The sequence below is a fragment of the Spea bombifrons genome, chromosome 8 (assembly GCF_027358695.1).
Source record: "Spea bombifrons isolate aSpeBom1 chromosome 8, aSpeBom1.2.pri, whole genome shotgun sequence".
Taxonomy (NCBI): domain Eukaryota; kingdom Metazoa; phylum Chordata; class Amphibia; order Anura; family Pelobatidae; genus Spea; species Spea bombifrons.
The window spans coordinates 13877327-13894857 of NC_071094.1; the positions used below are offsets into that span (position 1 = coordinate 13877327).

The 17531-nt window shown below is 45.4% G+C and overlaps 1 protein-coding gene across 1 annotated transcript in view; it reads left to right on the forward strand.

Moving 5' to 3' along the window:
- F8 (coagulation factor VIII) overlaps window positions 1-17531 on the forward strand; it is a 694472-nt gene that overhangs the window by 22366 nt on the left and 654575 nt on the right. Inside the window, exon 4 of the mRNA XM_053474021.1 lies at window positions 13243-13455. Coding sequence (XP_053329996.1) covers window positions 13243-13455 — 213 coding nt within the window. The remainder of the gene's footprint in view (window positions 1-13242; window positions 13456-17531) is intronic.

Here is a 17531-nt window from a genome sequence, read left to right on the forward strand (position 1 = left end):
GGGGGCGTGGTTTGCATGGCGGCCTGATCGGACGTGTTTTGCTAGTGCTCCGCGACCTGCAGGCTGAATCGCATTCCATCTGCACGAATTAGCGGCCTTTTCTACATATTTCATCTTCTCCTACTTTTGCCTGTCTATGTCCACTCATCGCGTGAGAAAATCGACCAAAATGCCAAACTCCTTCGAGCCCAAATCGCGGAAGAAACACCTCGCGCGAGAATCGGGCCTACCACATGACCAGGATGAGGACTTGGACGCCTCCATGAGCCGCGCTTCTGCATCGCACTCGAGGCCTCCACACTACAGTCCCAGGAGGAGCTTACCGACCCTCCGCAACAACGTACCTCACACACAATGAAGGCACTACTCCGTGAAATGAGAGACCAACTTCGCCAAGACTTCCATGAAATCGCTTCTTCTCTACGGCGGGAGTTGGATGGCCTGGGGGACCGGACGGACAGTTTGGAACGACGTATGGAGGAATTTTCAGATGCACACAACGCTCTTGCAGATGGCCAGGTATCCATGCAAAACGAACTTGCTTTTCTCTGCACCAAACGTATGGATTTGGAAGACAGGTCGCGGCGCAATAATATACGTCTTCGGGGCATTCCGGAGTCCAACGATCAAAATGAACTCCCCAAATATGTCACAGCCCTTTTTGTCGCTCTCCTTGGCTACACCTAACCTGTGGATATTCGTCTGGACCGGCTCCATCGTGTTTCCCGCCCGAAGAACCTCCCGGGCTCACCTCCTCGCAACGTCCTGACAAGGGTCCACTTCTTCGATGTCAAAAACAAGATAATCCAGGCGGCACGCAGCCAACCTACCTTGCCCTCCAGGTTCCAGGATGTACAGCTTCTAACTAGGGCTGCAACTAACGATTATTTTAATTATGGATTAGTTGGCCGTTTATTTTTTCGATTAATCGATTAATCGGATAAGAAAATGCAATAATGTAATAAAAAACGTACAATTTACACTTTCATCTCTTTATTGCAATGGCCTCTCTCTATTCACCTTCTTATTTTACTGACATAATAATAAAAGCTACAAGAACCCAAACACTGTGTTTCTCAAACTAGGTTTTAATACAAATTTATTAGTAAATATTAATTCATATGTTAACTATTTTTCATATTTAATAAAAAGTATGAGAAAAAAAGCCATTTTTTTTATTTACCAAACTGCCCCCGGTTATGCACATCAGACCCCCAGCTTGTCACTCTGCCCCCATATATGCCTTATACCTCTTATATGCCAGATTCCACTGTGCCCCCTGATATGCCACTGTGCCCCTGATATGCCTTATACTCCTTATATGCCAGTGATATGCAACTGAGCCCCCTGATATACCTTTTACCCCCAGATGTTTTATGACCCCCTGATATGGCTAATATCGATATGCCTTATACCCCTATATGCCCTGAAATTCATAATACCCCCCATACACCACTATAACTCACCCATACATAACTTTGGCTCCTCCCCCTCCCATACACCACTCTGGCTCCTCCCCCTCCCATACACCACTCTGGCTCCTCCCCCCATACTCCACTCTGCCTCCTCCCCCTCCCATACACCACTCTGGCTCCTCCCCCTCCCATACTCCACTCTGCCTCCTCCCCCTCTCATACACCACTCTGGCTCCTCCCCCTCCCATACACCACTCTGGCTCCTCCCCCTCCCATACTCCACTCTGCCTCCTCCCCCTCCCATACTCCACTCTGCCTCCTCCCCCCTCCCATACTCCACTCTGCCTCCTGTCAGCAACGGATCTTCACTAGACAAGGACTTTCACGGCACCCGTTTTTCATTATCTCCTCTCTGCATTTCTTCCGGCACTGCGTCCGGGGTCACGGGAGGTCAATTGACGGGGAATTTCCGGATATGACGTTTCCGGGCCTGGGCGCCTAAATGCCTCTATAAAAACGCCAGAATGGGTAAGATCTTTCCTTGCTCTTCGTTCCTGTACTGTATTATTGGATTTTCTACTCCTTTTTCCCTCCCATACACCACTCTGGCTCCTCCCCCTCCCATACTCCACTCTGCCTCCTCCCCCTCCCATACACCACTCTGGCTCCTCCCCCTCCCATACACCACTCTGGCTCCTCCCCCTCCCATACTCCACTCTGCCTCCTCCCCCTCCCATACACCACTCTGCCTCCTCCCCCTCCCATAAATCACTTTGGCTCCTCCCCCTCCCATACATCACTTTGCCTCCTCCCCCTCCCATACACCACTTTGCCTCCTCCCCCTCCCATACTTCACTCTGCCTCTTCCCAATCTCCACTCTGGGCCCCTCCCATAAACCACTCTGGCTCCCCCCCTCTCCCATACAACTCTGGCCCCTCCCCCTCCCATACTCCACTCTGCCTCCTCCCCCTCCCATACTCCACTCTGCTTCCTCCCCCTCCCATACTCCACTCTGCCTCCTGTCAGCAACGGATCTTCACTAGACAAGGACTTTCACGGCACCCGTTTTTCATTATCTCCTCTCTGCATTTCTTCCGGCACTGCGTCCGGGGTCACGGGAGGTCAATTGACGGGGAATTTCCGGATATGACGTTTCCGGGCCTGGGCGCCTAAATGCCTCTATAAAAACGCCAGAATGGGTAAGATCTTTCCTTGCTCTTCGTTCCTGTACTGTATTATTGGATTTTCTACTCCTTTTTCGTGCCTGTCTGTGCCTGAGGATTGTATATTGCCTTTTTCAAGTAGGTGTTTCCCTCCTGGTTTGGAGGGAGATTTCCATTGCCTATTCCATTGCTTTCTGTGGTTACATCTTTGTGTTTTTTCTCCTCAGTCATGTCAGACAAAAATCCAGACATCCGTCCTGAGGCCTCCCCACATAGGAAGTCTGTGGGAAAAACGAAACACAAAGCCTGCTCATCCTGTAAAAAGACCCTACACAACCCTACAGCCAAAATGTGCAGCTCCTGCTCTCCGCCTAAAGAAGTTTCCACAACAGAATTTACCTCCTGGTTGAAGGGGGAACTTCAGTCTACCTTTGACTGTTTTCGGGCCATGGCAAGCTCCACTCAGGTGCCGGTGCCTCAGCATCAACTTTACCAGCAGGGTCCACCAAATGTTCTTCCAGATACCCTGGAAGATTATTCGGCTCCTTTTTCTGAATACGACTACCAGTCGAATGACCCCCAGTCTTCGGATGAGGAGGGGGAAATTAAAGAGGAAACCTTTTTCTTCCCAGTAGAAGAAACAGGGAAGCTCATCTCTGCAGTCAGATCTACTTTGAATCTACAGGATGACATACCAGTCTCAAAACCGGATCCTTTTCAGGGTCACTCTAGGAAACCGCAGACTTTTCCAGTTCACGATTCACTTTCGGCAATAATCACGGAGCAGTGGAGATATCCTGACCGGAGATTCTTCACGTCTTCCAGAATCAAACAGCTGTTTCCTTTTGATGGTAAGAATTCTGATGCCTGGGAAGTCCTGAAAGTGGACACCGCAGTAGCCAAGGCTACGAAAAAAACAGCCATTCCGATGGAGGACGTGTCCCATTTCAAAGACCCCATGGACCGGCGGGCTGAGAATGCCGCCAAGAGGGCTTTTGAAGCAGCAGCGGCGAACTTTCGTCCAGCCATTGCAATAGCGTCAACTTCTAGAGCCATTAAGAGCTGGCTCCAACAAGCGGTGGAAGACCTTGCAGCTATTCCAGGGACTGAGCAGGTCGCAAGAAACCTGTCCGACACCTGCTTAGCAATTGACTTCATCTCCGATGCCTCCATTGAATCTGTCCGTGCATCTGCCAAAGCTACGGCACTTTCAGCGGTTTCTAGACAAGCGCTCTGGCTTAAGTCGTGGTCTGCAGATAATGCCTCAAAACACAAGCTGTGCAGCATTCCGTTCCAGGGGAATCACCTCTTCGGCAGCGACCTCGACACGATTCTAGAATCCACCACGGGCGACAAGCACTGGTTACCTCAGAGGAAAGGACCACCTCGTTTCAGGTCTAATTATTACAGAGCTCCAAGAGACAGGGAGTCCTACAGGCCCTCAACCTCCAATCAAGACTACCAGTCCTTTCGGGGTAAACCCTACGCAAGAGGTAGATTCCAGAGAGGAAGAGGCAGAGGCAGGGACGGTAAAATAGGAAGGTTCTGACGCCAGCAGGCTTCAGGTAGGGGGCAGGTTAACCGGTTTCATTCATGCCTGGGAAGAGATCACCTCAGACCCCTGGGTCCTTCGCATCATCAATCAAGGCTATGCACCGGAGTTTACTCACCTACCTGCCCAGAAATTCCTGCTGTCCATGCCTCCCGCAGATCCTTGGAAAAGAGCGGGATTTTTCTCCACACTCAACAACTTAATTCACGAAAGGGCTCTAGTCCCGGTGCCTCATCTAGAAATAGGAGAGGGAACCTATTCCCACGTCTTTGTCGTGCCAAAACCATCCGGGAAATTCAGGCTAATAATCAACCTACAGTTGGTAAATGCCTGTATAAGATACAACAGGTTCCGGATGGAATCCCTGAAGTCCGCCACAGAGATTATTTAATCGGGGGACTTCATGGTCACTATAGACCTGCGGGATGCCTATCTACATGTCCTCATCAGGGAAGACCACCTTCAGTTTCGGGCTCGTCACCTTCAGTTTCGGGCTCTTCCTTTTTTTTGCTTCAGCACCACGGATCTTCACGAAACTCATGTCAGTGGTCGTGGCCTTCCTGAGGCAAAGAGGCATAAAGGTGGTCCCATACCTGGACGATTGGCTCCTAATAGCAGCCTCGGCATCATTGCTCCAATCCCATCTAGAGTTTTCCCTCAGGACTCTCCACAACCTGGGATGGTTGGTGAACTCTCTAAAGTCAAAGTTACTTCCAAACAGACGTCGGACCTTTCTGGGAATGATCCTCGATTCAGAAGTACAGAAGACGTTTCTCCCGCAGGACAAGATCCTAAGATTACAGGAATTCACACATGCGGTCCTACAGAACAAGTCAGTACAAGAAGGTCCGGCTTTTTCCCTTCGTTCGGGAGTCACTCCGTTGGTGGCTGTCAGCCAAGAATCTTTCACAGGGACTCCCTTGGTAGACGAGAGATTGGGTGGTAATCTCCACCGACGCCAGTTTGACAGGCTGGGGTGCTGTCATGGGAAGCCATATTACCCAGGGAACCTGGTCTCCTCAAGAATCAAGCCTGCACATCAATCTTCTAGAACTGCTGGCGGTCTGGAGGGCTCTAAGGTTCTGGTCTCCAATCCTGCGGCACATGTCCATCAGGATCCTTTCGGACAACGTCACCGTGGTGGCCTACCTTTCCAAGCAGGGTGGCACCAGAAGCAGACGCCTGCAGACCCTGACTGCTCAGATCTGCCGATGGGCGGAGTTCAGTCACTGCACTCTCTCCGCGGTTCATATCAAGGGTTCACTGAATCAGGAGGCGGATTACCTCAGCAGGAACTCAGTACCTCCGGGAGAATGGTCCTTAAACAAAAGGGTCTTCGCCTTCATCACAAAGAAATGGGGTACTCCTCAGATAGACCTGATGGCCACGCATCTGAACACTCAGGTAAAGGAGTTTTTCTCTCTTTCACCAGTCGGCCGTCCCCGAGCCCTGGAAGCACTCTCGCAGACCTGGGATTTCGATCTCGCATACGTTTTTCCTCCGCTTCCCCTTATCTCCAGAGTGCTCCGGAAAATTCGGGGAAACCCTCAAAAAGTCATCCTGGTTGTTCCTTTCTGGCCTCGAAGAATTTGGTTCTCGTACCTTACCACCTTGTCCATAGACAAACCCATGCTTCTTCCTCAGGTGAAGGATCTTCTCGTTCAAGGTCCTGTTCTCCACCCAGATCCCTCCTGATTCAACCTCTCCGCATGGCTTCTGAAAGGGAGATCCTGGCCTCCAAAGGATTAGCTGCATCAGTGGTGAACACCATTCTCTCCAGCCGCAAAAATTCTACGGCTGCCAAGTACCAGAAGGTTTGGGAAACATTCATCGCCTGGTGCAATGTGCACGAAGTATCCTCTCCATCTATCCGTGAGGTGCTGCGCTTTTTTCAAGATCGCTTTGATAAAGGATTCCAACCTGCTACTATCAAGGTCCAGATCTCGGCACTGAGCAACTTCTTGGACTTCAATCTGGCTTCCCATCCTTGGATCTCCAGATTTTCTAAAGGGATGTGTAGACTTCGCCCTAGGCTCCGTCCGTCGGTCCCGCCTTGGGACCTTAACCTCGTGTTGCACCAACTCACCACGTCTCCCTTTGAGCCTCTAGAGGATACCTCTCTAAAGCTGCTCACCTACAAGGTTGTCCTCCTAGTAGCCCTCACTTCCGCTAGGAGGGTGAGCGAGCTCCAGGCTCTCTCTAGAGTAGAACCTTTTCTCAGGATTCTGCCGGACTGCATCATCCTTCGTTTGCCACCGGAGTTTCTCCCTAAAGTATTCTCTCCTTTCCATTCGGATCAGGAGATCGTCCTGCCTACTCTCTGTCCGGATCCCAAGAATCCCAAAGAACTGGAACTCCACTCGCTAGACCTGCGGAGATGTATCCTGTCTTATCTCTCACGTACGTCTGCCTGGAAGAAATCCGATTCTCTCTTTCTGTCCTTTGCGGGGACCCGCAAGGGCAGATCAGTATCCAGGGCTTCCGTGAGCCGCTGGCTTAAGGACGCAATCACTTTATGTTACGTCTCCGCGGGAAGAGTACCTCCCTCCAGCTTGAAGGCTCACTTGACCAGATCCGTCTCGACTTCCTGGGCTGAACTCTCCGGGGTGTCTCCGTCTCTCATTTGCAAGGCAGAGACCTGGAGGTCGATTCATACGTTCGTAAGGAACTACAGGCTGAATCTTCATCTCTCAGACGAGTCTCAATTTGGTCGTCGTGTCCTTCAGACTGGAATCCTTCCCTCCCTATCTTGCTAATTCTTCTCATGTGCCACCTGGAATGGCAAGGGAAAGAAAGAATTCTTACCTGGAAATTCCTTTTCCTTGTCCATTTCCAAGGTGGCACACTTTTTAAAAAGAGTCTTTCTTTTTAACCACACTGGGGAGGAAGGGGGAGGTCTCCTTTTTTATAGTGTTTCCTGCCTTACCTGGTAGGCGGAGCCTTCTCTTCTCATGTGCCACCTTGGAAATGGACAAGGAAAAGGAATTCCCAGGTAAGAATTCTTTCTTTCCGTATGTTTTTGGGAAAATTGGAAACATGTAAACATGCGGCGACCTCAATACTGCTCTGACCCCACCACTAGACTGCACCTCGCGACATAACCCCACTCACGACAAACAAAAACTCAAACTTGGGTCAGACATGTCCTTTTTGATTCATTCCCATCAACTCTTTGATACATGGAGGGGCCTGCACCCCTCTGAAAAGGATTACACCTTTTTCTCGCCCCACATAATATTTATTCCCGTATAAATTACATCTTCCTTGACAAACACACACTGCAATCTGCATCATCCTGTACTATAGGAACCATTTCCTGGTCCGACCATGCCCCTGTCTTGCTTGCCCTTAAAACTGATTTTCCATTCATAGGACGTGGCACTTGGCTTCTAAATGACACCCTCTTACACAACGATAATCACAAGACCCGGATTCATTCACACCTGATGCAGTATTTCCAAGATAATTCTCTCCCTGACACTCCTATGGAATGCACACAAAGCGGTTATGAGTGGCAGGCTGATTAGCCTGGCCTGTTATGTTAAAAAACAACTGTCTGACTCGAAACTCCTTTTATTAAGGAAACTATATGACCTAAATATGCTCAATAAATCCCACACGACTAACTCCCTCACACGCGACATTACACGTATGAAACTACAACTGTCGGAACTTAATGCTCAAACTACAGCCCTCTCTGAATTAAACAAAAATTCTATGCTAAGGGCTATTTCTAGACAGCATAACATTAAAACACCCTCTGGTTTGAATGTTAGCAATCCCTCTCAAATGACAGAAATCGTGACCTTTATCGTGCCCTACACCCCTTTACACACCTTACATCTCAACATGGGCTCCCACACCATGACTTCTACAAATACCTCCAAATCCTCCACCTTCTCCACTCCCCGTCTTGTTCCATCACCCAGCATACCCAACCACTACATCCCATCCAATCATTATGCGCTGCTGCTCCTCAATTTAGGGGTGCCATTTCGACCTGGTACTCCCTTCTGCTGAGCCGTTTTTCAGCCCATAAGCTTCCCCATATGGTGGCGTGGGAGAGGGAGTTACATCTACAATTGCCCCATGAATCCTGGCTTGAGGCGGAAGACATGATGAGGGGGGTATCTTATTGCACAAATCACCTCGAGCTTCAAAAGAAAATTAGTTGCAGGTGGTACCTAACCCCAGCTCGCCTCTCCCATATCGTCCCTGGCCATTCTAAACTCTGCTGGAGGGGATGTGGACTCGAGGGTTCCATGGTTCATATGTGGTGGAACTGCCTGATACTACGGCCACTGTGGAAACGGGTATTTTCGCTTCTCCATTTATTGTGCCGCATTGAATTTGATTTCCTTCCTGAGCTTGCCCTTTTGCACATGTTCGATGACCCCCCCCTCCAATATACGGAAACTGGTAATCCATGTTCTCCTGGCTGTCAAATTGTGTATAGCTAAAATCATGTAACCATGATCTTCCACCCATAATCCCCATGCAAAAAAATATTATACCCATATTCTTATCAGAAACAGGTCAAATATGTTACTTAGCATGTGTAACTATAATATTCCACCCTTAATCCCCATGTAAAAATAATAAAATGCCCATATTCTTATCAGAAACAGGTCAAATGTGTTCTTTGGCATGTGTAACCATGATATTCCACCCATGATCCCCATGTTAAAAAAAAAAATTATACCCATATTCTTATCAGAAACAGATCAAATATGTTATTTAGCATGTGTAACTATAATATTCTACCCATAATCCCCATGTAAAAATAATAATATTCCCATATTCTTATCAGAAACAGGTCAAATATGTTACTTAGCATGTGTAACTATAATATGCCACCCATAATCCCCATGTAAAAATAATAATACTTCCATATTCCTATCGGAAAAAGGTCAGATTTGTTCCTTGGCATCTGTAACCATAATATTCCACCCATAATCCCCATGTAAAAATAATAATATTCCCATATTTTTATCAGAAACAGGTCAAATATGTTACTTAGCATGTGTAACTATAATATTCCACCCATAATCTCCATCTAAAAATAATAATATTCCCATATTCTTATCAGAAATGGGTCAAATGTGTTCCTTAGCATGTGTAACTAATATTCCACCCATAATCCCCATGTAAAAATAATAATATTCCCATATTTTTATCAGAAATGGGTCAAATATGTTCCTTAGCATGTGTAACTATAATATTCCACCCATAATCCCCATGTTTAAAATATATATTCCCATATTGTGCCAATCAGAAATGGGTGAAATATGTTCCTTAGCATGTGTAACTATAATATTCCACCCATAATCCCCATGTTTAAAATATATATTCCCATATTGTGCCAATCAAAACAGGTAAAATATGGTGTTTGCACATACATGTACCATATTAAATCAATATTTTGATTACAAAACATTTTTCTATTACGGTATTTCTATAGAATTTACCATGATTCCGTTATAAAACTGTATATAAATAGTTAAACATTTGCAGCTTCTTTTTGCAATGTATTTGTGGCAATTTATTATCAAGAACTACCTAAAAGAACATACTTTGATTTACCATGAGTGTAAAATGTGTACTGACACCTATTGATAGTGCTGAGCATTGCGGCCCATCATCCCATCATCCCATCATCCTAATATGCTGTTTAGTACGTCCCAATATTATATATCCCATAGCCTCTACATTTAATTTGCCTCTCTATCCACCTCTATATATCCTCTGGACTTTCCTTACCTCTTATTTATAAGTTATATCCTTTTCTACACATGGGAAATGAACACATATAATCATGGTTTTTGAAGGGTATTTATTTGTGATGATTGTTCTTGTCTTGGTGCTCTGTTTGCTTCTGGATCCGAGTTGCTGTAAGCCACTGTACTGTCAAAAAAAGGAGTAAAGATGGCTTCTCTTCAACTCCCCCCTCCCACTCGATCACACTACAGAATAAACTTCATTAGACAGACTACAAAGAGACAACAGATCGTTATATGGAGATAGAGGGACGGCAGGGATGATACAGACGTGATGACGGAATGACGCAACTACACTTGGACGTTACCCGGTGCCTTTTTAACGGATTGTTAACATGAAGACTCACAGACTGCAGCTTATTCTTTATTTATTTCCCCTGAAGAAGCTGATGCTAGTTGGCAAAACGCGTTGAGACATTCTTATACAGACTGCATGTCCCTGGCGTTGGGCGCTAGACCCCGAATATAGGCCACCCCCCCACTTTAAAGACTTAAAGTGGGGGGGAAAAGTGCGACCTATATTCGAGCCAATACGGTATTTATTTACTTATTATCACATTCACGTGAAGGTGGTTATCTTTTGTTTCTATAAACATGTAAGAAGACCACAAATAAGGGATAGATAATTTCTACACTGATTGCTAAATTTAAATATTTCTCATTTGATTTAACTTAATACAATTCATACAAATACTTTGAGTTTATATCACCCAGAAAAAAAAAAAATGCTGGGGGTATGTGATGATCAATACTTATTTCATAAATTCTTTTTTTTCTATTTTTTCTTTTCTGTTGTAAACATCCAATATAGACCATACTCCATCTGCAATTGATATCAAATCTGATTTTTCAATTGTAATTGTGTAAAAGGGCTGTTTTCTTTCCAATTTCTTGCAATCATTGGGGTTTATTTCTATCTGTACTGTCTACTGTAAGGATGTCCCTAAATAAAATGGCAGTGTTGTACCCCTTTTCTTCGAGTCTCCCTCTCAAAATTAAGGCTTGTTCAGAGAAGGTTTTTCTATTCCTTCTCAATCTTTGAAATTGTCCATTGGTACGTTTGTGCCACGGTGAATAGTGGCAACTTTCAAGTGAGATATAACCATTTATATCCACGGATTTAAAAAAGGTTCTGGTTTTAATGTTGCCATCTATATATATTTCTTGATCTAAAAAATGTATCTGGTTCTTACTCCATTCACTTTTCAGTATTATATTCCAACTTAATCTTTCTAAAACTGAACTCATTATCTTCCCTCTTTCCATCTCCGCTTCACTACCAGAATTCTCTATCACCATTAACAACACGACTATCTCCTACTAACCAGGCCCGATGCCTTGGGGTCATCCTTGACTCTAACCTCTCCTTCATCCCTCACAATCAGTCCCTCACCAGATCCTGCCACTTGCACCTAAAAAACATAGAAACATAGAAAGTGACGGCAGATTAGAACCAGTAGGCCCATCCAGTCTGCCCAACCTCTGAGTACTTTCCTTTAGTACTTGCCCTTATCCTATATCTAGCTTGGCCTTATGCCTATCCCATGCTTGCTTAAATCACTTTACTGTATTAACATCTACCACTTCTGCTGGAAGGCTATTCCATGCGTCCACTACCCTTTCCGTAAAGTAATATTTTCTGATGTTACCATTAAACCTTTTCCCCTCTAGTTTATGGTTGTGTCCTCTTGTTGGGGTAGTATTTCTCCTTTTAAATAAACTATCTTCTTTACCTTGTTGATTCCCTTTAAGTATTTAAATGTTTCTATCATATCCCCCCCGTCATGTCTTTCTTCCAGGCTATATAGGTTAAGATCCTTTAACCTGTCCTGGTAAGGTTTATCTTGTAATCCATAAACCATTTTAGTAGCCCTTCTCTGCACTTTCTCCAACATTTCTATATCCTTCTGGAGATACGGTCTCCAGTACTGTACACAATACTCCAAGTGAGGTCTCACCAGTGATCTGTACAATGGCATGAGCACTTCCCTCTTTCTACTGCTAATACCTCTCGCTATACAACCAAGCATTCTGCTAGCATTACCTACTGCATTGTCTGCCTACCTTTAAATCCTCAGAAATAATTACCCCTAAATCCCTTTCCTCACACGTTGAGGTTAGGACAGTATCAAATATTCTATACTCTGCCCTTGGGTTTTTATGCCCCAGGTGCATTACTTTGCATTTATCCACATTAAATGCTAATTGCCACAGCTCTGACCATTTTTCCAGCTTACCTAGATCGTTTGCCATATGGCTTCTTTCTCCAGGAACATCAACCCTGTTGCAAATTTTTGTGTCGTCAGCAAATAAACATACCTTTTCATCAAGACCATCTGCAATATCACTAATAAAAATATTAAAGAGAATGGGTCCAAGTACAGATCCCTGAGGTATCCCACTGGTAACAAGACCTTGCTCTGAATATACGCCATTGACTGCAACCCTCTGTTGTCCGTCACTCAGCCACTCCTTAATCCATTCAACAACATTGGGATCTAAACCCAGAGATTGCAGTTTATTTATAAGTCTTCTATGTGGGACAGTGTCAAAGGCCTTACTGAAATCCAGATACGCAATGTCTACTGCGCCATCTCTCGCATCTGCCCATTCCTCACCCAAGAATCCACAAAAACTCTGATTCATTCACATCTTGACTACAGCAACACTCTTCTGGTTGGGATTCCACTATCTCGACTCTCTCCTCTACAGTCTGTCCTAAATGCTGCTGCTATGCTTATCTTCCTTTCTTCACCACTCTGAAATCCTCCACTGGCTCCCTATTAACTTTAGAATTAAATTTAAAATCCTGGTACTAACATATAGGGCCCTCCATAACACTGCTCCTCCATACATTTCTGCCCTCATAAGCAAATACTCTCCTACTCAATCCTTATGTTCTTCCCATGGGCTAAGGCTCTCCTACTCACGTCTGACCTCTTCCTTTTCCCCTCTACAAGATTTCACTCGGGCTGCCCCTTATCTCTGGAATCTACTTCTACCAAACCTTCAACATTCACCCTCCCTCCCAACAAAACTCATTTCTTCAGAGAAGCATATGATCTTAGCTGCTAGAACCTCCTTGTCATTGATACAACCACCACACTACCTCCACCTTTTCTCTGTGCCTTATGTTTGTCACCCCATTCCCTCAAGCTTGCGAGCAGGTCACCTAATGTACCGGTTTGTCTTAGTCAATCAATTCTCGTCTTATCATACCCCTTGAATATATGTATTGTATTAAGCGCTGCGTAAATTGTTGGCGCCATATAAATAAAAGATAAGAATAGTAATATCCTCTTTTTAAGGCAATTTTTTAATCTTCCTGTCTCAGGTGGAGGTTATGAAGATAGAACAAGCCTGTCAGAGAAGGGGGATGATGTGATTGCTCCTGGAAGAATGCATACATATACATGGGAAATTCCATACCACTATGGACCAACAGAATCTGACCCACCCTGTGTGACCTCTGCATACTTTTTCCACAGTAACTCTACTTTTGACAGCAATGTTGTTATGGTGGGCCCTATTGTCATCTGTAAGCCTGGTAAGAATTTTCAGATATTGTGTAAGATAAAATAAATATGGTGGTTTTTGGTGACAAGGTGTATAGGTTTATCTGTACTCCAATATCCAAGAAAATCTCAGCATGGATAAATTAGTACAAGTGACCAAAAGAAACTGAGGATTCTCAGCCAATGGGGTCAGTAAAATTGAAAACCAGATGGGGAACAGGATTCTCATGGAAGTCAAATCAATGAGGTCAGTCAGTTTCTTACTATGTTTCAAAAACCAATCTACAATCCATGAGGCATTGGCTTTAGGGTCCCGCATTGAAACACTGTTTTTCCCGGCGTATAGTGGCAGTACCGTTGGGCTTGCTCTTTTCCCGGGACAAACACAGTAAAAGATCGAAGGGTTAAGCTCCACCCCCCTTACCCTATAACCGCACGTACCGTCGATCGGCAGTCAGTTCTTTTTTGTCCCGCAGGGACGAGCACTGGGGCTTTGGCTCCACTTGAATCACATCGGTCGGCACACGGGTTGTGCCGGCCAGAGAGGGTCCTGCAGTCCGTTCACACCCCGGGTGGGAGCTCGGCTGCTTCTTGTCGGCACCGCGTTACAGACTGATTCTGTAGCGGTGATTTGAGCAACCAGGGGAGGAGCATGCGCAGTACGGTGGAACGCACGCCCGGGTGGCTATGCGTTCCACCGATGATCCGGCCGTGCTACAACGCATGCGGGGTTAGGTCATCCGATTTTGGCGCCAAATTCAAAATTTTGCTGCCTATAAATACTGTGCAAACCTGTCTGACTACAAGAGTGTGTGTCAGGACAGGTTTTGCCGTTTTGTCTGACCCCCCCCACACGGTTTTTGGTGATCTTTATATTGATACACCAAAAAATATGTTAACCCCTTCATCTCCAGAGAAAGATAAAATGCCTTCTGCTCCTCTCAAAAAGGCTTCATGTAAGTCTAAACATTTGGCTTGCCTTGAATGTAACACTCCTCTCCCAGACGGCTACAAGAGGAAGACATGTCAGCAGTGTTTAGCAGATATCCTGGCAAAGGAGAAACAGAAGGATATGCAGTCTTTTCTATCGTGGTTCCAGGATAATTTGTCTCAAACATTCCAAGCGTTTAAGGAGGCTGCCAAACCAACGGTACAAGCCAAGCCAAGTAAAAAACGCAGGAGAGAGCGAAGTTCATCCACATCAGAGTTGTCATCTGGGGAATGTTCTCGTTCATCTATGGATGTGTCTAGTTCTGAAGATTCTGAATCCGAATCCGGTTTTTCCTCTCAAGAACTGGGGAAATTCGTTAAAGAAGTAAATCATGTATTACTGAATCCAGAAGCTAAGAAAAAGGGTTTCCCAATTTTGCCTCACCTTATGGAATTTGTACAGCGTGAGTGGAAGCATCCAAGTAAACGAGCTTTTGTTTCAAAGCACTTCAAACAAATTTTTAAGCTTCAAGATGACATCATGTGGGAAGAGCTTCCTAAGGTTGATGTCCAGATCGCTCAGTTGTCTAAGAAAACTACGTTGACGATTGGAGAAGTTTCCGGCTTAAAAGATACCATGGACAAAAGAGGAGACTGCTAATAGAAGAATCTTCCAAGCAGCAGGGCTTCAAAGCAAAGCAGCATCAGCTGGAGCAGCGGTAGCGAGAGCTCAAGGCTTATGGCTCCAGAAATTGGAAGACCATGTTCTGGAGGATGCAGATAAGGATCTTTCTCAACTTCTAAAAAATTTGAAGCTTTCTAATGAATTTGATTGATACGGTGGAAGAATTGATCAAGCTATATGCCCGTAATATGGGGCTGTCTACGGTTGCCAGGAGAGCAGTTTGGCTTAGATCCTGGAACGCTGATTCTGCATCTAAATCTTCACTGTGTAATTTACCGTTTGAGAGAAAAAAGCTTTTTGGTTCTCCTCTGGAAGAACTTTTGAAACAAATGTCGGACACCAAGAAAGCGCTGCCTTAAGACGTTAAGCCTAAATGGAACTGCAGGTATCCCTACAATAGGCAGAGATATTTCAGACCATCGGATAAGTCTTCCTTTCGGAAACAAAATAAAGACACCAGATTTCACCCTAAAGCGGCTAGACAAGATAGGGCGAGACGGTTCTGACAAAGTAGGAGGTCGCCTTCGGATGTTTCGGGAAAGATGGTTCCAGACTACCAGCAACCCATGGATCCGTCAGATTATATCGGAAGGCTACAACATAAGATTTTGCAGGCCTCAACACAATTGTTTCCTAGTCTTCTCTTACCCATCAGTGAACAAGAATACAGCGTTATATCAGGGCAGCATCAAAACTCCTCAGGCAGGGAGTTATAGAAAACGTTCCAAAGACACAGCTGTTTCAGGGGGTTTAGTCTCGTTTGTTCCTGGTCCCAAAGCCGGGTGGCACTTTTCTTCCCGTACTGGATCTGAAGTCCGTCAACCAACATATTCCATATCAACACTTCCATATGGAAACCATCTCTTCGGTTACTCAAATGATTCAGAGAGGGGATTATATGGCTTCCCTAGACCTTCAGGATGCTTACCTACATGTGCCTATAGTGGTGAACTCAAGAAGATTTCTAAGATTTGCAGTGAACACAAGCCAAGGTTTACATCACTTTCAATTCAAGGCGCTACCCTTCGGCCTATCAACCGCTCCAAGAGTCTTCACCAAGATTCTCACCTCTTTGGCGGCAGAACTAAGATTGAGAGGAATAGCTGTGGTTCCATATCTGGCTGATAAAAGCTTCATCCGCTGCACAACTTTTAATAGATCTTCAAGTGACGATCGCTCTGCTCGAAGACCATGGCTGGCTTCTGAATGTGGCCAAATCAAATCCAACAACAGAGATCAAGTTTCTGGGGTTTCGGGTAGACTCAAGATCTCTACATCTTTTTCTTCCAAAAGACAAAGCCAAACGCATTCGGCTAAGGGTCGCTGATCTACGAGCATACCCCATCTGCTCTATCAGAAGGGTAATGAGCGTTTTGGGACTTATGACTTCCACCATGCCGGTGGTAGCCTGGGCACAGGCAAGAATGAGGCCTGTACAATGGCACGTTCTGTCCCACTGGTCCAGAAACGACGAGGACCTAGACAAGGATATTCTGATATCTCAGGAAGTACTTCGACAATTAGAGTGGTGGAAGATCAAACAAAATTTGACAAGCGGGCTGTCATTCCAGCCCAAGCAGTGGCTGATAGTTACCACAGATGCATCCCAGACTGGTTGGGGAGCTCATTTCCAATCTCACACAGCACAAGGGAAGTGGTCAACGCAGGAGGCGCGTCAATCCTCGAACTTCAGGGAACTAAATGCCGTCTTCAAGGCCCTAGTATTCTTCAAGCCATGGATATTGGGCAACCCGGTAAAGATTCAATCAGACAATGCCACAACAGTGGCCTATATAAACAGACAAGGAGGTACGAGAGTAACCAGTCTTCAAACTTTATGCACCAAAATCATGCTATGGGCGCAAAAAAATCTAGAAGCTATCTCTGCGGTTCACATCAGAGGTCAGAACAATGTACTAGCAGACGACCTCAGCAGAAACAGATGTTCTCAAGCAGAATGGTCCCTTCATCCGACTATTTTTCAAAAGTTGGTGGCAATAGTAGGCTTGCCAGAAGTGGATCTCATGGCGACAAGACTGAACCGGAAAATCCCTCTTTTTGCCTCTCTGTACAGAATGGATTACCCTCCTTTTCTGGATGGATTGGAGATCAAGTGGCAATTCAACCTGGCGCACATCTTTCCTCCGGTGTCGATGATTCCTCGAGTCTTGCTCAAAGTAAAGATGGACAAGGCAAGATAACGTATTGGGAACTTTCGTTGTCCTCGGACGTTTTGGAGACGAAAGGAATTCCGCTTCACATCCTCCAAATGTACAGACTGACGGCTTGGCTGCTGCAAGGCTGATCCTGAAAAATCAAGGTATAGACCCTGTAATGACTAATCTCCTCTTGGGTTCAGTAAGACTATCTACATCAACTATTTATCTAAGAACCTGGAAGAAATTTCTGCAGACTTCTCCTCCATCCATTCCGGTCATTTTGTGCTTCTTACATGGGGGATTTACAGCGGGCCTCAAGGTGTCAACACTTAAA